The sequence below is a fragment of the Haliotis rufescens genome, unplaced genomic scaffold, assembly GCF_023055435.1.
Source record: "Haliotis rufescens isolate VD_foot unplaced genomic scaffold, xgHalRufe1.0.p SCAF_6, whole genome shotgun sequence".
NCBI lineage: Eukaryota > Metazoa > Mollusca > Gastropoda > Lepetellida > Haliotidae > Haliotis > Haliotis rufescens.
This window is the reverse complement of record NW_025964334.1, coordinates 59001881-59025157: the sequence shown is the minus strand read 5'-3', so window position 1 is coordinate 59025157 and position 23277 is coordinate 59001881. Positions and strand designations below refer to the sequence as shown.

Here is a 23277-nt window from a genome sequence, read left to right as displayed (position 1 = left end):
TATTCTTCTACTGTTGTCCAACTCCGAAACTCCATTACTTTTCACTTTTTGGGGTATGTTCATACCTAGTCAACAAGTTGTTTTACTTGTCTGTCGTAGTCTGAATATAATGCAGTAAGAAGTAATTACCATACCCCATTGTGGTATCATACATTTAGTTAAGAGGGAAACACCCATTAGAATATTCGCACATATAAACCGACAGGATATCTGTCCTCTATAACCTTTACAAACCTGGATGTATGGAAAATGTTTAGACATGTTACCACTTAGAACTGACTACATTGTCCACGCAACACAACCGTCCTGTGCAAATTCGTAAGTTATGTCTGTGTAAGGGAGAGGTGCATAATAGAAACGTGACGTGATCGGGCGTGTGTTGCTGCTCAATGCAACACAATGTACTGAAAGGCTCACAGTGTGTTGTTGGGGTGCTACAGTGAGGAGAAGGAACGCTAGATAGGGAGAAGGGGAACACGCTGCAGTTTGTCATGACATCAACTGAATTACATTCAGAAGTTATGAAGGTAAGGAACGATTTCCACTTCCACACCCCAACAGCAAGTAAGTTGATTATCGTATTTAGATATTAACCTTGTCAAATCTACTAAAAATGATGATGTGATACAACAATCAAGTAAACTATCATAGCGTATAAAAATCATTTTTCAAAATGGTTATCAAGATGAATTTAAGCATATATGACGTCGACCAAATTAGTCAGACATATTTTTTTTGTCACTCAATGTTCTGGAAAATGATGGAAAATGAACAGATAATCAAATGTTTATATTTACCATTACCTGATGTGAATAATTGCAATTGTTGCTTCAGATGACGTTACGGATGCAATGTCTGATTGTACCTGTAATATTACTTATCACCAACATACCATACGCATATCAACAAACAGGTAAAGGTTAGTTTTACATAAGTTTCTTTAAGTCTGATTTTGTTATCAATCTTGTTGTAATGCCATTTGTATTTATCCCACCACTTCATGAGGCGATATAATGTAGAGAAGAGATTCTGGCAAAATTAACTTGACTTACGGATTCACTGATCAGGGAATAAATATAGACCTTATTTGAGTAGAGATGTCGGGACGAGTGCGGTATAAAATTGATGATCCCTTGTACATCTGTGCCCTGTTTGACAAGGCGATGTCACAAGGGGATGACCACAACAGCACTTAAACATAACCTGGCTAAGATGTGACATCTGCCGCAGTTATGTTTGTTGGTTTGTTCATTAACGCCGCACCCAGCAATGTTCCTGCTACCATATGACGGCGGTCTGTATATTAAGCGAGTCCGGACCTTACAATCAAATGATTGACATCATGAGCATGGATCCACGCATGTTGGGATACGATGACATGCATCAACCAAGTCAGCGAGCCTGACCACCTGATCCCGTTAGTCGCCTCTTACGACAAGCATCGTCGCCTTTTACGGCTAGCATGGGTGGCTAAACAGCTTAACTAGACTCATTTCCTTAAGAGTGCGTAAGTATTGTTTTACGCCGCTTTTAGCAATATTCCAGCAATATCACGGCGGGCGACACCAGCAATGGGCTTCACGCATGGTACCCTTTTCTGGAATCGAACCCGGGTCTTCGGCGTGACGAGAGAACGCTTTAACCACTAGGCTACCCGACCGGCCCCATTTCCTGAAGAAAACAACCAACGACATTTACCTTTGTTTGACATTTGATACGTATACACAGATATGGTCTTTTAAGATGTCAGCTTGAACTATCGTCAGGGGGTAATCTAGACACCAGAATAAGTAACATATTTTGTATTGAAATAAATAACAACAATATATGAGTAAAATCCAGAGGTTATTAAAGAATCAACCGTTTTTTATACTCTTTAAGAGGTTACGTAGGATCAAACAGATACGACTGTAGTTTAACTAGGTGTTCAATATTAAACCACAGTGCTTGATGGTAGAATCTCACGCTCCATGGACACAGAGTGTCTAAAAGGCATTGTGACTCATTGTTAAGACTATAATATGGATGTAACACTCGTGCACAATGTGCCATACACCTTGTGGGACTGTAGGTGTACGTATGTGTTTGTTTGTCCCTGTGTTAAGTAAAAATACATTGTCGAAAGCTAGTCGAGGTATTGTATCGTGTTGTACACGGTGTGGTGAGATGGTACAGACGTTTCAGGTTCCCACATTGGTATCATGACCGTGTGAAGCACATTCTCAACATTCCTGTTTTCCCATATGCCGTGTTTCTCCAGGTGAACAATTGACTAGTCTTTGCATGCGACGAGTACCACGGTTGTGGTAGAGTTAGGATCGCATTGGGCATCATTTTGGTCACCGATGCTTCAAATTTGAAAATGTCCGTCTAATGTCACCATTTGAAAGTTTTACTAAGGCTTTGAATATTGTAACCCTGACCAAAAATATTATAGCAAGAATCGTTTGCTGGTCTTTGAAATCTTCGTGGAAAGAGCATGTTCGAAAATGTGTGAAATGTAGCAATGTAGCGGACACCAATTCTTGAGGGTATGCTATAACAACTCAGATTGGAAGCTCAAAGAACTGATTTATTTAGGGCCCAGTTGGTAATGTTGAGACTGATTGGATGTTATAGTATCAAGTGCTTGGCTATGAATTTCTTCTAAACTTAAGGACCGCATCCGTAGTCTTGTGGTAGAGCGTCCACCCGGAGAGCGGAAGGTCCGGGGTTCGATCCCCGCCCGCGTCATACCAAAAGACGTTAAAAGATGGTACTTGTTGTTACCCTGTCTGGCGCTCGGCATTAAGGGGGTAAAACAAGGACTGGTCGACTCGGAGTCAGTATATTGTGTCTGACTGGGGTATTCATGTTAATCTGCGGCATGGTATCTCAGTGACTAGAACAAGCAGCCACACAAACACATACACGTACATGCACGTCACTATATAAGTGAAATCATGTTGGACGCGACGTTAAACCCAATTTCACCTCACCTCACCTCTAAACTTAAATGAACAATATCGCTATGAACTGCGGTGTTCAGTGACCTACTTAGGGCCAGATTACCCATTCATGCCATGATCTCTTCACTGCGCAGATATCAGAACAAGAACTGTCCACCTTGACATGCAGAAAAGCCTGTAAAGATCCGGGGTAGAAAAACTATGCTTATTGTAAGAGGCGACAAAAGGGATCGGGTGGTCAGGCTCGCGGACTTGTTTGATGCATGTCATCAGGGTTTAGACTTTGATAGTGTGCAGGACTGTCTTCCAAGACGCGGACAACTACGTGTGTAATGCGCGGGTGTGTAGGTAGGTGGGAACATAGATAGGTATAATGACATACACAGGTAGATAAGGTGAAAGGTACATGACATGCATAGGTAGATAAATAGACAGGTAGTGACCTATATAAGTAGGTAAAGAGACGTCAGTGAAATGAATAACTGGGCGAAAAGATTAAGCAGAACGTATGTTCTAAATTATAAGTTACCTTCTCAGAAATTGCCAGTCTAAGAAAATTGAGTAAATGAGTGTGTTTAGTTTTACGCCGCTATTAGCAATATTCAAGCAATATCACGGAGGGGGACACCAGTAATGGGCTTCACACAATGTACCCACGTGGGGAATCGAACCCAGGTCTTCGGCGTGATTAGCGAACGCTTTAACCACTGGGCTACCCTACCGCCCTTGAGGAAATTGCATGTCTGTAATTCTTCATATGATGTTATCATTTTAGTGGTATTTGTTCTTAAGACGCCATGTTCGTTGACATTTGTTGACGTCATGCATATTCAGGTGAGCTACATTAAAAGTTGTACTATTTGTATTATATTCTGTTTGATAACAAGCTTATAGTTACACATGTACTTTTACCATTTACGGTTCCCCAACAGCGGGAAGCCCATACCGTGTCTGCCCTAATTTTAAGTGAGTATGGTTTTACGCCGTATTTAGCAATGTTCCATCAATATCAGTGCGGGCGACACCACAGTTGGTGTTGTAATCATGTCAGGAATCGAACCAGGGTCTTCGGCGTGACGAACGAACGCTTTAACCACTAGGCTTCCCCACCGCCCATGCCCTAATAGTTCTCATCTAGGAAATGTTCGTTTCAAAGATGCTGACCACTTATTTCAGTTGATGGTGGTGAGACCGAGTGGGGGGCCTGGATCAGCAGATCCTGCTCGGCAACCTGCGGTAAGGGGGCAACTAGGACTACGGACAGACACCGGAACTGCACCAATCCGGAACCGAAGAATGGAGGTCGCGCCTGTGTACTTCATCTGCATGAATCTAAAGTGGTCAACTGTGGACTAGGGGAATGTCCGTCAAAGGGTGAGAAACTGTTTCATACATTAATAAAGACATTGGACACAGTGGATTAAGCCATCTGCTGTGCAGATTAGCGTCCCTTAACAAGGCCAGGATCCGCTGGCCGTTGACTTGGATCAGACCCTAGGTTTTACCACAGTAAAAATAAACAAGCTGCGTAAGGTTTGGCTCTAGCATGGACTACCTAGTGACACGATATGTTCATACCGCCTCCGTGGTCTAGTTGTAGAGCGTCCGCCCGGAGAGCGGAAGGTCCGGGGTTCGATTCCCGGCCGCGTCATACCAAGACGTTAAAAGATGGTACTTGTTGTTACCCTGTCTGGCGCTCGGCATCTAGGGGCTAAAACAGAGACTGGTCGGGTCAGAGTCAGTATACGGTGTCAGTGGGGTATTCATGTTAAACTGCGGCATGGTATCTCAGTGAGCTAGCACTATAAATCGGCATCAGTCCGGACTAGTACAAGCAGCCACACACACACATACACGTGCATGCACGTCGCTATATAAGTGCAATAATCTTGGACGCGACGTTAAACCCAATTTCACCTCACCTCTTCACAGACGAGTTCAACTCTGTTCTCGTGCCATTACCCACTGTCCTGTCCCGGCATGGTATCTCAGCACTATAAATCGGGGGGCGGTCGGGTAGCCTAGTGGTTAAAGCGTTCGCTCGTCACGCCGAATACCCGATTCCCGACATGGGTACAATGTGTGAAGCCCATTTCTGGTGTCCCCTGCCGTGATGTTGCTTGAATATTGCTAAAAGCGGCGTGAAACCAAACTCACTCACTCATAATAAATCGGCATTAGTCCAGACTGGTACAAGCAGCCACACACACGTACATCCACGTCGCTATATAAGTGCAATAATCTTGGACGCGACATTAAAACCTCACCTTACCTCACCGATACGTTCAAGGTGTCTTCAATCCAACTTGCCTACTCCTTATACTTTAAATGTCAAGAACATGTGACATATTATTTGCTTATCAGGAAGTGGTTCAGCTTTAACACTGGAGAAGGCGGGTTTGTATATTGGCCTCATCTGCTCCATCATCGCCATCAGCGTCTTTCTCATCATCCTCGTCGTCGCCTGTTGCATCTGGAACTGCAGGAAACCGTGAGTAAATGACTTCCTTGTCAAATCGATTATCTTTCACCATATTAAGTCGTTTGAAATTGCAATTGAGTGAGTTGGTCTAAAGCTGGGAGGTGTGTTACTGACAAACTATACTTTGTAGTGCCAAGAGTGACAGAGAGTGGCTTTTTTTTTAAGGGGGCGGTCGGGTAGCCTTGTGATTAAAGCGTTCGCTCGTCACGCCGAAGACCCGGGTTCGATTCCCGACATGGGTACAATGTGTGAAGCCCATTTCTGGTGTCCCCCGCCGTGATATTGCTGGAATATTGCAAAAAATGGCGTAAAACCATACTCACTCACTCACTCACTTTTTTTTGAAGTTACGTCGGCAATTTCAGTTATATTGTCCCCACATAGTTACTCCAACATAGTAACCCGATTCTGACTCTCACTCTTACGCCACCTGGCAACACACGCTTCGTCCAATATAACTCAATATGTAGGGGGCACGACTGGCCCAGTCGTCTAAGGCGCCGCTATTCGCTGTGCAGAGTTGCGTCCCTTGGACACGCCAGAAACCTATGATTGTGGGTTCGAATCCCGGTTCGCCCCGATTATGTTTCTAAGTTTGTCAGCACCATACCCGTGCTCGTGGGTTTCACCGAAGTGGTAAACGTCTGAGACCTGCATCACTTCGGGCCTTTCTCCCACATTAAGCTGACAAGCCGTGATATGACTGGAATACTGTTAAAAGCGGCGTTAAAACCCAACTCACTCAAACTCAATAAGGCATCTTTTTAAAACATTTCAGACACATCAACTTATGACACCAGGTGTTATCAAAAAGGGAAGTATGTCCTGTTCTACCGGTATCACTCGCCACTCACACAACTTTCATCAATGAGTAAGTTCGTGTTTGTTGTTCAACGCCGCACCCAGCAATAGTCCTGCTATAGGACGGCGTCCTGTACACAACCTAATCTATATAACATAAACTGTCAATGCAAGAGAATAACCAGAATTGATTTTCTGCCGAAAATGATTCCATTTGGCGTGAAGTGCAAAATAGCTGTGGAAATTATATGAAAAGGGTGAGCATGTTCTGCCCTACCGGTCAACAACGTCAAAAGTGAAAACACCAGATAAAAATAATAGCAATTACGAAAATTCCATTTGGCATAAAGATCAAAATAGCTGCTAAAATTATATGAATGGACAAGTGAAAATCAGTGATGACACTAGGTGTTCGCGAAAAGGGTGGGCATGACCTACCGGATCAACAAGTCAAGAGTGAAAACACTAGATAATAATAACAGCAATTCTACTGAAATGGGTTTTTAGTGCTGTCTTGAAAACTGCCTGCAAGGAGATTGTCTTGATGGAAATTGGGAGATTGTTCTGAAGACTAGACAACAATAATAGCAACTCTAAAGAAAGGGATTTTAGTCCTGTCTTGAAAGCTACCTGCGAGGAGATTGTCTTGATGGAGATTGGGAGATTCTATAGAGCTGGAGCTGCCGCAGCTGCAGGCGGAGGAAAGGAGTCCACAAGAGGAAGTACTCTGTAGCTCGGCACCTCAGACATTTAGCATAACATATTTTGAATACTTTGTATCATAACTGACATAAACTGACATTAAGTGGTTGTCTTTTTTATTATGTTACCCTATTGACTACGTATCCATATTCTCATTCCAGTGTCAAAGGCGACCACAATGCGGAGATGTAAGAGCCCATGTAAACCTGAAGTATTTCTCAATCTACTGGCGGCAATGTGACCAAAGGAAAGTGATGCGATAATGACTATAGGTAAAACAAGGAAGCACGTCCTGTAACATGGACTACTGAACTGAAGACAATTGTTACTTCAGTGATTGGAATATCTTGCTGCTGCCATTGTCACCTCATAACCGTTGTTGTAGTGTAGAACAAAGACTTCATTTGTCGAGACTGGGTATTCTCTGGTTATGACGTTATAGATGTCAGTGACAAATTCGTCCTGGGACGGGGCTGTCTCAATAACACACAGAAAGAATCAGGAGTGTCTTTTGACGCGGCTAGGGCATGGAACCGTCTACCTTCGTCTATCGGGACAGACGTTCCAGCCACTAGACCACAGAGGGAGTCAGACGAAGACGTTGTGTTTAGTGTTTATCTCCAGTTCTCTTGCCTGTATAACGGACATACATGTAACATGTTTCAACATTCTCTTCAACCATAAAACACTTTCTCCTCCATGCCTCTTTCACAGCTTCATATAGAAACAGTGTTCTATGTACATCGGTCGTCCTTGTAACATATCTCAATCGCACTTGTAAAATACCTCGATCCTCCTTGTAACAGATCTCGATCGTCCTTGTTACATATCTCGATCGTCCTTGTAACAGATCTCGATCGTCCTTGTAACAGATCTCGATCGTCCTTGTTACATATCTCGATCGTCCTTGTTGCATATCTCGATCGTCCTTGTTGCATATCTCGATCGTCCTTGTTACATATCTCGATCGTCCGTGTTACATATGTGGAACGTCCTTCTGGCATATCTCGATCGTCCTTGTACATATCTCGATCGTCCTTCTTGCATATCTCGATTGTCCGTGTAACATATCTCGATCGTCCTTGTTGCATATCTTGATCGTCCTTGTTGCATATCTCGATCATCCTTGTTGCATATCTCGATCGTCCTTGTACAAATCTCGATCGTCCTTCTTGCATATCTCGATCGTCCTTCTCGCATATCTTGATCGTCCTTGTAAATATCTCGATCGTCCTTCTTGCATATCTCGATCGTCCTTGTTACATATCTCGATCGTCCTTCTTGCATATCTCGATCGTCCCTCTTGCATATGTCGATCGTCCGTGTTTCATATCTTGATCGTCCTTCTTGCATATCTCGATCGTCCTTGTACATATCTCGATCGTCCTTCTTGCATATCTCGATCGTCCTTCTTGCATATCTCGATCGTCCTTGTACATATCTCGATCGTCCTTGTTGCATATCTCGATCGTCCCTCTTGCATATGTCGATCGTCCGTGTTTCATATCTTGATCGTCCTTGTTGCATATCTCGATCGTCCTTGTACATATCTCGATCGTCCTTCTTGCATATCTCGATCGTCCTTCTTGCATATCTCGATCGTCCTTGTAAATATCTCGATCGTCCTTCTTGCATGTCTCGATCGTCCGTGTTACATATCTCGATCGTCCTTGTTGCATATCTCGATCGTCCCTCTTGCATATGTCGATCGTCCGTGTTTCATATCTTGATCGTCCTTGTTGCATATCTTGATCGTCCTTGTTGCATAGCTCGATCATCCTTGTTGCATATCTCGATCATCCTTGTAAATATCTCGATCGTCCTTCTTGCATATCTCGATATTCCTTGTACATATCTCGATCATCCCTCTTGCATATCTCGATCGTCCTTCTTGCATATCTCGATCGTCCTTGTAAATATCTCGATCGTCCTTCTTGCATATCTCGATCGTCCTTGTACATATCGCGATCGTCCTTCGTGCATATCTCGATCGTCCTTGTTGCATATCTCGATCATCCTTGTTGCATATCTTGATCGTCCGTGTTGCATATCTCGATCGTCCTTGTTGCATATCTTGATCGTCCGTGTTACATATCTCGATCGTCCTTCTTGCATATCTCGATCATCCTTGTACATATCTCGATCGTCCTTCTTGCATATCTTGATCATCCGTGTTACATATCTCGATCGTCCTTGTTGCATATCTCGATCGTCCCTCTTGCATATGTCGATCGTCCGTGTTTCATATCTCGATCGCCAATGTTACATATCTCGATCGTCCTTGTTGCATATCTCGATCTTCCTTGTTACAAATCTCGGTCGTCCTTGTTGCATATCTCGATCGTCCTTCTTACATATCTCGATCGTCCTTGTTGCATATGTCAATCGTCCTTGTTTCATATCTCAATCGTCCTTGTACATATCTTGATCGTCCTGGTTGCATATCTGGATCGTCCTTGTACATATCTCGATCGCCCTTGTTGCATATCTCGATCGTCCTTGTTGCATATATCGATCGTCCTTGTTGCATATCTCTATCGTCCATGTTACATATCTCGATCGTTCGTGTTACATATCTTGATCGTCCTTGTACATATGTCTATCGTCAATGTTACATATCTCTATCATCCATGTAACATATATTGATCGTCCTTGTAACAGATCTCGATCGTCCGTGCTACGTATCTCGATCGTCCTTGTACATATCTCGATCGTCCGTGTTACATATAACGATCGCCGTGTTACATATCTTGATCGTCCTTGTTGCATATCTCGATATTTCGTGTACATATCTCGATCGTCCGTGTTACATATCTCGATCGTCCTTGTAACAGATCTCGATCGTCCTTGTTACATATCTTGATTGTCCTTCTTGCATATCTCGATCGTCCTTGTTGCATATCTCGATCGTCCATGTTACATATCTCGATCGTCCTTGTAACAGACCTCGATCATCCGTGTTGCATATATCGATATTCCTTGTACATGTCTCGATCGTCCGTGTTACATATCTCGATCGCCCGTGTTACATATCTCGATCGCCCGTGTTGCATATCTCGATCGTCCTTGTCACAGATCTCGATTGTCCTTGTTGCATATCTCGATCGTCCTTGTACATATCTCGATCGTCTGTGTTGCATATCTCGATCGTCCGTGTTGCATATCTCGATCGTCCGTGTTGCATATCTCGATCGCCCGTGTTACATATCTCGATCGCTCGTGTTACATATCTCGATCGTCCGTGTTAGATATCTCGATCGTCCTTGTTGCATATATCGATCGTCCTTGTACATATCTCGATCGTCATTGTACATATCTCGATTGCCCTTGTACATCTTGATCGTCCGTGTTATTCATCTCGATAGCCCTTGTTGCATATCTCGATCGTCGTTGTAACAGATCTTGATCGTCTGTGTTACATATCTCGATCGTACTTCTTGCATATCTCGATCGTCCTTGTTGCATATCTCGATCCTCTATGTTACATATCTCGATCGTCCTTGTAACAGATCTCGATCATCCTTGTTGCATATCTCGATATTCCTTGTACATATCTCGATCGTCCTTGTTACATATCTCGATCGCCCGTGTTACATATCTCGATCGCCCGTGTTGCATATCTCGATCGTCCTTGTCAAAGATCTCGATTGTCCTTGTTGCATATCTCGATCGTCCTTGTACATATCTCGATCGTCCTTCTTGCATATCTCGATCGTCCCTCTTGCATATGTCGATCGTCCGTGTTTCATATCTTGATCGTCCTTGTTGCATATCTCGATCGTCCTTGTACATATCTCGATCGTCCTTCTTGCATATCTCGATCGTCCTTCTTGCATATCTCGATCGTCCTTGTAAATATCTCGATCGTCCTTCTTGCATATCTCGATCGTCCGTGTTACATATCTCGATCGTCCCTCTTGCATATCTCGATCGTCCTTCTTGCATATCTCGATCGTCCTTGTAAATATCTCGATCGTCCTTCTTGCATATCTTGATCGTCCTTGTTGCAAAGCTCGATCATCCTTGTTGCATATCTCGATCATCCTTGTAAATATCTCGATCGTCCTTCTTGCATATCTCGATCGTCCTTGTACAAATCTCGATCGTCCCTCTTGCATATCTTGATCGTCCTTCTTGCATATCTCGATCGTCCTTGTAAATATCTCGATCGTCCTTCTTGCATATCTCGATCGTCCTTGTACATATCGCGATCGTCCTTCGTGCATATCTCGATCGTCCTTGTTGCATATCTCGATCGTCCTTGTTGCATATCTTGATCGTCCGTGTTGCATATCTCGATCGTCCTTGTTGCATATCTTGATCGTCCGTGTTGCATATCTCGATCGTCCTTCTTGCATATCTCGATCGTCCTTGTACATATCTCGATCGTCCTTCTTGCATATCTTGATCATCCGTGTTACATATCTCGATCGTCCTTGTTGCATATCTCGATCGTCCCTCTTGCATATGTCGATCGTCCGTGTTTCATATCTCGATCGCCAATGTTACATATCTCGATCGTCCTTGTTGCATATCTCGATCTTCCTTGTTACAAATCTCGGTCGTCCTTGTTACATATCTCGTCGTCCGTGTTGCATATCTCGATCGTCCTTTTTTGCATATCTCGATCGTCCTTCTTACATATCTCGATCGTCCTTGTTGCATATGTCAATCGTCCTTGTTTCATATCTCGATCGTCCTTGTACATATCTTGATCGTCCTGGTTGCATATCTGGATCGTCCTTGTACATATCTCGATCGCCCTTGTTGCATATCTCGATCGTCCTTGTTGCATATATCGATCGTCCTTGTTGCATATCTCTATCGTCCATGTTACATATCTCGATCGTTCGTGTTACATATCTTGATCGTCCTTGTACATATGTCTATCGTCAATGTTACATATCTCTATCATCCATGTAACATATATTGATCGTCCTTGTAACAGATCTCGATCGTCCGTGCTACGTATCTCGATCGTCCTTGTACATATCTCGATCGTCCGTGTTACATATAACGATCGCCGTGTTACATATCTTGATCGTCCTTGTTGCATATCTCGATATTTCGTGTACATATCTCGATCGTCCGTGTTACATATCTCGATCGTCCTTGTAACAGATCTCGATCGTCCTTGTTACATATCTTGATTGTCCTTCTTGCATATCTCGATCGTCCTTGTTGCATATCTCGATCGTCCATGTTACATATCTCGATCGTCCTTGTAACAGATCTCGATCATCCGTGTTGCATATCTCGATATTCCTTGTACATGTCTCGATCGTCCGTGTTACATATCTCGATCGCCCGTGTTACATATCTCAATCGCCCGTGTTGCATATCTCGATCGTCCTTGTCACAGATCTCGATTGTCCTTGTTGCATATCTCGATCGTCCTTGTACATATCTCGATCGTCCTTCTTGCATATCTTGATCGTCCGTGTTGCATATCTCGATCGTCCGTGTTGCATATCTCGATCGCCCGTGTTACATATCTCGATCGCTCGTGTTACATATCTCGAGCGTCTGTGTTACATATCTCGATCGTCCGTGTTACATATTTCGATCGTCCGTGTTAGATATCTCGATCGTCCTTGTTGCATATCTCGATCGTCCTTGTAACAGATCTCGATCGTCCGTGTTACATATCCCGATCGTCCTTGTACATATCTCGATCGTCATTGTACATATCTCGATTGTCCTTGTACATCTTGATCGTCCGTGTTATTTATCTCGATAGCCCTTGTTGCATATCTCGATCGTCCTTGTAACAGATCTTGATCGTCTGTGTTACATATCTCGATCGTCCTTCTTGCATATCTCGATCGTCCTTGTTGCATATCTCGATCCTCTATGTTACATATCTCGATCGTCCTTGTAACAGATCTCGATCATCCTTGTTGCATATCTCGATATTCCTTGTACATATCTCTATCGTCCGTGTTACATATCTCGATCGCCCGTGTTACATATCTCGATCGCCCGTGTTGCATATCTCGATCGTCCTTGTCAAAGATCTCAATTGTCCTTGTTGCATATCTCGATCGTCCTTGTACATATCTCGATCGTCCTTCTTGCATATCTCGATCGTCCTTGTACATATATCGATCGTCTGTGTTGCATATCTCGATCGTCCGTGTTGCATATCTCGATCGCCCGTGTTACATATCTCGATCGCTCATGTTACATATCTCGAGCGTCTGTGTTACATATCTCGATCGTCCGTGTTACATATCTCGATCGTCCGTGTTAGATATCTCGATCGTCCTTGTTGCATATCTCGATCGTCCTTGTAACAGATTTCGATCGTCCGTGTTAGATATCTCGATCGTCCTTGTACATATCTCGATCGTCATTGTACATATCTCGATCGTCCTTGTACATCTTGATCGTCCGTGTTACATATATCGATCGTCCGTGTTATTTATCTTGATAGCCCTTGTTGCATATCTCGATCGTCCTTGTAACAGATCTCGATCGTCCTTTTTGCATATCTCGATCGTCCGTGTTGCATATCTCGATCGTCTGGGTAACAGATCTCAAACGTCCTTGTAAGATAAAATCATCGTCGATCGTCTTTGTTACTTATCCTCGTCAAGAATAAATATCAGATACGATGTGTTTGATCTGGGTGGAGGCCGCTATCTTCCATCTATATAATAACCAATAATTAACAATATCAGGCCATTAACAAATCTTTCCTCATACATTGATTGCACTTCATTCGTAGAGAGTCTATGGATATCCGGGTTTGTTTGTTTGATTGCGCAATCAATATGAAATTGATAACCCGGACATACGGCGTGTTCCTCTCTCTCGCTGTAAACGGTATATTCGACAGGACACTGTCTCTCCTCAGCGTGCATATGTCTATCTCCCCAACACATTCAAGTCATCCACATAGAGTGGCCCATAAAATGTTACATTTTGTTTAAAATATATGTTGTAATACTAAACAGCATTGCGGGTAATATGTTCCCTTGTTGGCCGCCTTGAATTAGTCGTGATAAATATCAGACACACTGGAGCCAACACGCACTTGGAACTGTTATCTGTTAAAATATGGTATAAACATCAGCCAAATGGCCTCTCAACCGCCCTTGTTAAGATATGTTTATAATCCATTTGAACCATGGAGTCAACAAATGACAGGAGTCATCATTTTATTTATACTTGCATGTAGGATTTTAGAATTGAGGTAACGTTTACCTAGGTACGGAACAGGCAACTTGGGGTCGGTGTATTTGTGCACAGTGTCAACCTTTTTTTGTCCCGCTGTGTACAGGGCAACAATGAAGACAGTCGTCGAGGTCACATGGGAGCTTATCGCCATGGTTAGGGTATAGCGCTGTACTGCACCTTTCACAAACTGGGTATAAATATTGCAATGTCTTAAGTAACCATTACATAATGTTTAACTCGCCGTGTGGAGGTATGCCCACAACAGTAATCTGACATTGGTCTTCCAGGAAGATCCCTGTGTGACCCAGCTTGTGAGAGGTGCGATTGAGCCTGTTGATCTCGTCAGTGTTTTTGGTGGTGCGCACTTGAATAGGATCCAGTGGGGCCAATGGAGAGAACCTCAAAGACTATGCGACCAGCTTCTGAGACTGCTTCATCTGTTACATATTTAGATCTATGCATAAAGAATCAGTGACAAACACTCTCCACAAGACTGTATGGCAAGAGGGATGACTACAACGTTCCAGTAGTCAACTTTCCCTTCATGTCGAGCAATATTCCAGCAGCTCCAGTCCTTGTTGACAACTTCTGAGGAACAGTCGATCATGATCTTTCTCCAATGATTTCAAACAGCCTTATATAAGCTTTGCTCAGAAGTGGTTTGATGAAGGTTACAACATGAAGATTTTCTAAAGGTTTTATGGCAGTCATGTGGAGGATATATCAAAATTTGACGCACCAGTGACGAAAGTCCGATGCAATACCCAATTTTGACTTGAACCATATGTTCCCTGTGTTTTCACGTGATCAAACGATTTGTCTGTGCATGTGTTTGTGACGGGTGCCACCGGTGGGGCAAGAAACGCTCACCTTTTCGCGAACACCTGGTATCATTACTATTTGATAGTGATTCATAAACACATGCTCATGGTGTAATCGGAATCGTACTCTGGTTTTAGTAGAGATTCCTTGTGGTTATGGAAAAGGTTGTGTGAGGCTTTTGTCACATCACAGGTTCGAGTTTATTGATAGTGTCACTTTTCAAACAAAACAGTTTCTCGTCCCGAATGTGAGTATTGTTTTACGCCTCTTTGAGCAACATTCCAGCAATACCAATGCGGGGGACACCAGAAATAGGATTAACACGTACTCATCAGAGGAATCGAACCGGGGTCTTCGGCGTGACGCACGAACGCTTTATCCACCAGGCTACTCCACCACACCATTTCTTGTCTAAGTCGTCGCTGCTTGACTAGCATATAAGTTTGTGCTCAGTGGGATGCATCTGATTATGTTTCAAGATCATGGGCTTTGATTTGGGCAGAAATTTCTTATTAATATGGAAAGGGTTTTGTCACTTAAATTCTTATTGAACTGTCCATTAACATAACTGCTGGGGTCTTATTCAATTGTGAGATTGATTTGTTTCGTACAATTGAAGGATATCTTGACTTTACCAAGATTCATACAAATAAGAATATAAAATATGAATTTTAGAGTTTAAAAAACTTTTTATGATTAAATATATTAATGCACGTAATGATTGAAACCAATTATGTTACCTTTTTGACCGCCTCCGTGGTCTAGTGGTAGAGTGTCCGCCTAAAGGGCGGAGGGTCCGGGGTTCGATCCCGTCATACTAAAAGAGGTAAAAAGATGTTACTTGTTTTCACCTCAAAGCTAAGACTATTCAGACAGTCTTAATCGGCAACATGCAATAAGAGTTGAGTCCCATTCACCCCGCCGAATCATTATTATCATATGTGTACGTCCTGTTTTCGTTAATACTTTTAAGGAGGAAAAACTAGGGTCAAGTAACACTGGTAGAATATCTGTGTCTGTTAAGGAGCAATGTATTGCGGATATCTATTTACTTATTACTTCCCTACTGTTTCAGTTTCACACGTGGCAAAATTACGGACGAAGTTTCGATCTGTTTGTCTGTGAAAACTGAAAGTTGAATTTCCTTGTCAACGTTAGAGTTTTGATTTCCGAGAATTCAGCTGAAATAATCTAATGAAGGACATTAAATGCGCCTCTACCTTGTATCAAATCGAACTAAAGTAAACTACGTTTATAACGAACACACTTATAACGAACTAGGGGATATAACGAACTGGATTTTTGGTCCCAGCCATTTGCTGTATATATGCTGTATATATGTTTAAAACGAATTACGGTTATAACGAACTAAAATAAGTGGCCCCATTGAGTTCATCATAACCGTAGTTTACTGTACTTGAAGTATATGCGAGGAGCTCGCATAACATTATTATCATATCTCAACTCTGTGTAGCTGATCAAGATGTTTATATAGATTTGAAAAGGCCACTTTAAGCATTAACACTAACACTGCTAAAATAGAATGTGTTGTTTATATTCATAATGTTTATTCGGATAGAAAAAGAAATTCAGAAACAAACTGTCAATGTCCTGAAAGGCGTCTCAGGCCACAGCTTGTAAGAAATGAAATCACGCGATCGCCTCTCTGTCATTTCATGGGTGCAGACGGGAATGCATACGAAGGCAGACTGGTGCTGACGGATATCAGTACCAGGATATAGCGGGTGGTGACGCATATTCATACTACGGTATAGACAAATGTTCATAGTGAGGCATGGCATGTGTTTGTGGATGTTCATACTAAAGCGTGTCGGGTGTTGATGGGTGTTCATAATAAAGTATGGCAGGTGCTGATGGATGTTCATAATAAAGTATGGCGGGTGCTGATGGATGTTCATAATCAAGTATGGCAGGTGCTGATGGATGTTCATACCAAAGTATAGCAGGTGCTGATTGATGTTCATACTAAAGCATGGCGGGTGTTGATGGGTGTTCATACTAAAGTATGGTGGGTGCTGATGGATTTTCATACTAAAGTATGGCGGGTCCCGATGGATGTTCATACTAAAGTATAGCAGGTACTGATGGATGTTCATACTAAAGCATGGCGGGTGTTGATGGGTGTTCATACTAAAGAAGTGTGGGTGCTGATGGATTTTCATACTAAAGTATGGCGGGTCCCGATGGATGTTCATACTAAAGTATAGCAGGTACTGATGGATGTTCGTACTGAAAATGGCGCGTGCCGATGGATGTTCATACTAAAGTATGGTAGGTGCTGATGGATGCTCATACTAAAGTATGGCAGGTACTGATGGATGTTCATACTAAAGTATGGCGGGTGTTGATGGATGTTCATACTAAAGCATGGCGGGTGCTGATGGGTGTTCATACCAAAGTATGGCAGGTGCCGATGGATGTTCATACGAAAGCATGTCGGGTGTTGATGGATGTTCATACCAAAGTATGGCAGGTGCCGATGGATGTTCATACTAAAGTATAGCAGGTACTGATGGATGTTCATACGAAAGCATGTCGGGTGTTGATGGATGTTCATACCAAAGTATGGCAGGTGCCGATGGATGTTCATACTAAAGTATAGCAGGTACTGATGGATGTTCATACGAAAGCATGTCGGGTGTTGATGGATGTTCATACCAAAGTATGGCAGGTGCCGATGGATGTTCATACTAAAGTATAGCAGGTACTGATGGATGTTCATACTAAAGTATAGCAGGTACTGATGGATGTTCATACGAAAGCATGTCGGGTGTTGATGGATGTTCATACCAAAGTATGGCAGGTGCCGATGGATGTTCATACTAAAGTATGGTGGGTGCCGATGGATGTTCATACTAAAGTATGGTGGGTGCTGATGGATGTTCATACTAAAGCATGGTAGGTGCCGATGGATGTTCATACTAAAGTATGGTGGGTGCTGATGGATGTTCATACTAAAGTATGGCGGGTGCTGATGGATGTTCATACTAAAGTATGGCGGGTGCTGATGAATGTTCATACTAAAGTATGGTGGGTGCTGATGGATGTTCATACCAAAGTATGGTGGGTTCCGATGGATGTTCATACTAAAGTATGGCGGATGCTGATGGATGTTCATACTAAAGTATGGCGGGTGCTGATGGATGTTCATACTAAAGTATGGTGGGTGCTGATGGTTGTTCATACTTAAGTATTGTGGGTGCTGATGGGTATTCATACTAAAGTATGGTAGGTGCCGATGGATGTTCATACTAAAGTATGGTAGGTGCCGATGGATGTTCATACTAAAGTATGGCGGGTGCTGATGGATGTTCATACTAAAGTATGGTGGGTGCTGATGGATGTTCATACTAAAGTATGGCGGGTGCTGATGGATGTTCATACTAAAGTATGGTGGGTGCCAATGGATGTTCATACTAAAGTATGGTGGGTGCTGATGGATGTTCATACTAAAGTATGGTAGGTGCTGATGGATGTTCATACTAAAGCATGGCGGGTGCCGATGGATGTTCATACTAAAGTATGGTAGGTGCCGATGGATGTTCATACTAAAGTATGGCGGGTGCTGATGGATGTTCATACTAAAGTATGGCGGGTGCTGATGGATGTTCATACTAAAGTATGGCGGGTGCTGATGGATGTTCATACTAAAGTATGGTGGGTGCCGATGGATGTTCATACTAAAGTATGGCGGGTGCTGATGGATGTTCATACTAAAGTATGGTGGGTGCTGATGGATGTTCATACTAAAGTATGGTAGGTGCCGATGGATGTTCATACTAAAGTATGGCGGTAGCTGATGGATGTTCATACTAAAGTATGGTGGGTGCCAAATGGATGTTCATACTAAAGCATGGCGGTTGCTGATGGATGTTCATACGAACGCATGGCGGGTGCTGATGTTCGTTCATACTAACGCATGGCGGGTGCTGATGTTCGTTCATACTAACGCATGGCGGGTGCTGATGTTCGTACATACTAACGCATGGCGGGTGCATACGGATATTGATACTAAAGCTTTGCAGGTACTCATGGATGTTCATACTTAAGCATGACGAGTGCAAAACGCAACTATTCAAAAGGTCAACCTGTGGATTGAATAAACACTATATTTTACATCCTAACATTATTTCTTGATAACAAGACAATAACATATGAAGAGTCCAAAGCTTCCTATAGTGTCTGACGCCTAGACACGATTCAGGAAGGAAAACTTCGAACGAAAAATTTCCCTCTTCTTTTTCCTTGTGACTGTCCAACGCATTATGAGGTCACATGACTTGACGACTGTTATAAATTCGAGTGCCCTGGAGTAGTGTATTACTTCCGCCACTATTGCCCTTGCTATCAACATGAAGGTCGTCCTCTTTGCCTGCCTCCTAATGGGTAAGTGTCTCCATTGAAATGTTCATGCTCTCTCTGTTTCATTGCACTTTTTGTCAATTGCCGGAGAACAGGGTATGTGACGTCTTATGCGACTGGTTATTTGATTAGAATTCAGCTGTTTAGACATGCTATAAACCTGTGATCGTGGGTTCGAATCCGAGAATCGCCATATTTTTTAGGGCTTTTGAGGGGGTTGTCAGTACCATACTCGCGCGAGGGGTTTCACCACGTCTGAGACCTGCATCACTTTCCTGCTTTCCTCTCACATTAAGCTGGCACGCCGAGTCATATTTCAAGTTTCTTTTTTTCAATTTTTATAATACTTTCTGCAGACTCACGCTGTACTATTTGTCTTATGTATCTATTATCACACGTGGGGCGGTCGGGTAGCCTAGTGGTTAAAGCGTTCGCTCGTCACGCCGAAGACCCGGGTTCGATTCCCGATATGGGTACAATGTGTGAAGCCCATTTCTTGTGTCCCCCGCCGTGATATTGCTGGAATATTGCTAAAAGCGGCGTAAAACCATACTCAGTCAGTCAGTCAGTATTATCACACGTTGTCTAACCCGACAGATGCAACACTCATTGTGGGCGTCTTCTCACATTGAGCTGACATTTGGTGATGCAACTGAAATACTATAAGTGGGAGAGTGAAAATACAGACCAGTACTTTATAGCAGTTGTATACACTGCATCATTTGATACCACAAATACAATATGGATGTTTGGGATTGTTGTTGCAGTTATTCTGTGCCAGACAATGGTAACGGCAAATAGTACTACAACCGCTGAGCCAACGTCAACAACCAGTGATGGTAAGTTAAAATATATATATAATTCTCGGGAATCACGTCATATAAATCCAATGCCAAATATCGTCACCGTCTGAGCACAAACGAGACTGACGTTGTACAAAGAGAAGGGCTCTTATGTGCCCAGATGTGTTAATGGGTATTCTTGGTGGGAAAAAATATTTTTTAAAGTATTCAATACTTCTTTTTCCATAAACATTTCTTTTAATAGTGCTCCTTTCCTTGCCTATGACAACAATGTGCCCGGGAAACATTTTATGCAGCCTTAGTTACAGGGTTAATGTTTACAGACGTAAATACAGGCATCCCTGCATTGCTTTTATCTCTGTAGGGTGTATGCACATAAATATAATGCGTGAAGCTTTTTTTATGTGTCCTGCGAGATTTAACTGGAATGTTGCTAAAAGTGGCGTAAAACTCATTAAATCGTATCAACTCAATAGCATCAACTCAGTTTGTTTCTTCATCTACAAATACACTTCTGTTAAGCATCCATCGCAAAAAGAATGACCAGTTCCCATTGTTATTTTGTCCTTAGTTGTAATGTAATGTATACGACCATGTTTTGATAACATTATTTCCTTGTGGGTATTATCTCGGGCTGTCAACTAAACTACTTCCGTCTATTCTTTAATGTCGTGTCACTGTGACATATAACACCATGTATTGTTGCTGTGTTGTAAAGACATGTGTCCTGAACCTTTTTCGTACCACGATGTGTTCAATGCTAGAATAGCCGAGTTGAATTCTACATGTAGACATAAATGCAGGTGATCTGTGAGACGCGTATCACATTTCTCATGTCTCAGCCCACACATTACTTTTGTAGTTGATAAATGCTACCGAGCTTATGATGAAACTTGGAGACTTCTGGCATTTGGTTTTGTTTGTTTGTTGTTTAACGACGATCTCAGAAATATTCCAGCTATATGACGGCGGTTTGTAACCAAGAGACTCCCAAACACTGCAGCCTTCCACATTACCCAGATTGTAAGAATTGCTGTATTCCAAGCAGAAAAGCCGGGCACTCTCCCAATGTTTTGTTTGGTTGTTGTTTAACGCCGCACTCAGCAATATTCAAGCTACATGACGGCGGTCTGTAAATAATCGAGTCTGGACCAGACAATCCAGTGTTTGACATCATGAGCATCGATCAACTCAATTGGCCAGACCACCCGATCCCGTTAGTCCCCTCTGACGACATGCATCGTCACCTTTTATGGCCAGCATGGGTTGCTGAAGACCTATTCTACCCCGGATCTTCACGGGTCGAGACTTCTGTCAACCAGCAGGAACACTGACCCTGTTTAATCAAGTACAAAACGTCAAGTCAAAAGAACAATCAGTCCATTAACCGACGAAACAAATTCCATTAAGGTGCTCGTATGTAACTGTATCATGTCTTCACTGATTTTCAGTGATCTAATCATAAAGTTGGGGATCATAAAATATTTCATTTTTTGATAAATCGAGGGATTATTACGTACCACTGTTCCTAAAACGTTAACTTATAATTGTTTTACCCTCCCCTTATCGTCCTTCAAGGTCATTTACGGTCATGACATTTAATGTCATACTTCAATGTGTTCCGAAAGCGTTCATTATTATCATACAACTACAAGTTATTTCGAAATATCCCCTATCGATTTTAAAGACTATAATTTTCATTACCCAATGGGATTCGTTTCGGCACATAATAGAGACTGATTATTCACTGGCGTTGACGTTTTATATTTCCGTGAACCAAGAAGTTGGTTTCAAAAGTTGCATTTTCCTACAGTGATTAATGGTAGCCATTGTGGACTGTTTCAGGAAGGGAGATAACTGTGTCACTGGTTCCCCTCATCGCCAGCTCCCTGCTGCTGCTCATCCAGTAACCTGTGCATGACGAACCAGGACGTCTGACCTCTTTCTGACTCTGACTGGCTCTGGTCTCTGACGTCTGTCAATGCCTGTGCCAGCTAAGGGGAGACATAGGTGCTTCTATGACGTGGGACAGCCGTGTGCTTAAAACACTGATAGTATCGTTGTCTTCATTCTTTCAAACAATTAAACATTTCTTTTGAAAGATGTTGACTTTGTTTTTATTTGGGCGATGGTAGTTTAGTTATATCAGGAGTGGATAAGTGAGTTAGAGAGACGGTGAGGGGCAGTAATGAGGTGGGGAGAGAAAGTGGTGAGGGAGGGAGAGACAGTGGTGAGGAAGGCAGAGACAATGATAAGGGAGGGAGAGACAGTGATGAGGGAGGGAGAGACGGTGATGAGGGAGGGAGAGACAGTGATGAGGAAGAGAGAGACAGTGATGAGGAAGAGAGAGACAGTGATGAGGGAGAGAGAGACAGTGATGATGGAGGGAGAGACAGTGATGAGGGAGGGAGAGACAGTGGTGAGGGAGGGGGAGACAGTGATGAGGAAGAGAGAGACAGTGATGAGGGAGGGAGAGACAGTGATGATGGAGGGAGAGACAGTGATGATGGAGGGAGAGACAGTGATGAGGAAGAGAGAGACAGTGATGAGGGAGGAGGAGACAGTGATGAGGGAGAGAGAGACAGTCATGATGGAGGGAGAGACAGTGATGAGGGAGGGAGAGACAGTGGTGAGGGAGGGGGAGACAGTGATGAGGAAGAGAGGGACAGTGATGAGGGAGGGAGAGACAGTGATGAGGGAGGGAGAGACAGTGGTGAGGGAGGGGGAGACAGTGATGATGAGGCAGAGACAGTGATGAGGGAGGGAGGGAGAGACAGTGATGAGGGAGGGAGAGACAGTGATGAGGGAGGGAGAGACAGTGATGAGGAGGCAGAGACAGTGGTGAGGGAGGGAGAGACAGTGGTGAGGGAGGGGAGACAGTGATGAGGGAGGGAGAGACAGTGGTGAGGGTTGGGGAGACAGTGGTGAGGGAGGGAGAGACAGTGGTGAGGGAGGGGGAGACAGTGATGAGGGAGGGAGAGACAGTGATGAGGAAGAGAGAGACAGTGATGAGGGAGGGAGAGACAGTGATGATGGAGGGAGAGACAGTGATGAGGAAGAGAGAGACAGTGATGAGGAAGAGAGAGACAGTGATGAGGGAGAGAGAGACAGTGATGATGGAGGGAGAGACAGTGATGAGGGAGGGAGAGACAGC

General features: G+C 43.2%; 1 protein-coding gene and 1 long non-coding RNA gene across 4 annotated transcripts; both read left to right on the top strand.

The window, feature by feature from the left end:
- The first annotated feature begins 412 nt into the window (after positions 1–412).
- Positions 413–7633, top strand: LOC124143232 (netrin receptor UNC5B-a-like). Of its 3 annotated transcripts, none has more exons than XM_048386298.1 (5): positions 413–527; positions 835–913; positions 4125–4322; positions 5313–5439; positions 7095–7633. In XM_048386298.1, exons 1-5 carry the CDS (start codon positions 492–494, stop codon positions 7123–7125), a joined length of 471 nt encoding a protein of 156 aa, XP_048242255.1. In that variant the 5' UTR covers positions 413–491; the 3' UTR covers positions 7126–7633. The 3 variants fall into 3 exon arrangements, with proteins under 3 accessions (XP_048242255.1, XP_048242254.1, XP_048242256.1); XM_048386297.1 differs by having other exon boundaries at positions 835–919; XM_048386299.1 differs by lacking the exon at positions 7095–7633 and adding an exon at positions 6209–6239 and having other exon boundaries at positions 835–919.
- Positions 7634–19196: 11563 nt separating this feature from the next.
- LOC124143191 lies at positions 19197–22222 on the top strand. The gene is made up of 3 exons (XR_006862263.2): positions 19197–19344; positions 20088–20159; positions 21969–22222. It is a non-coding gene; the product is annotated as an uncharacterized LOC124143191 (long non-coding RNA).
- The last annotated feature ends 1055 nt before the right edge of the window (positions 22223–23277 follow it).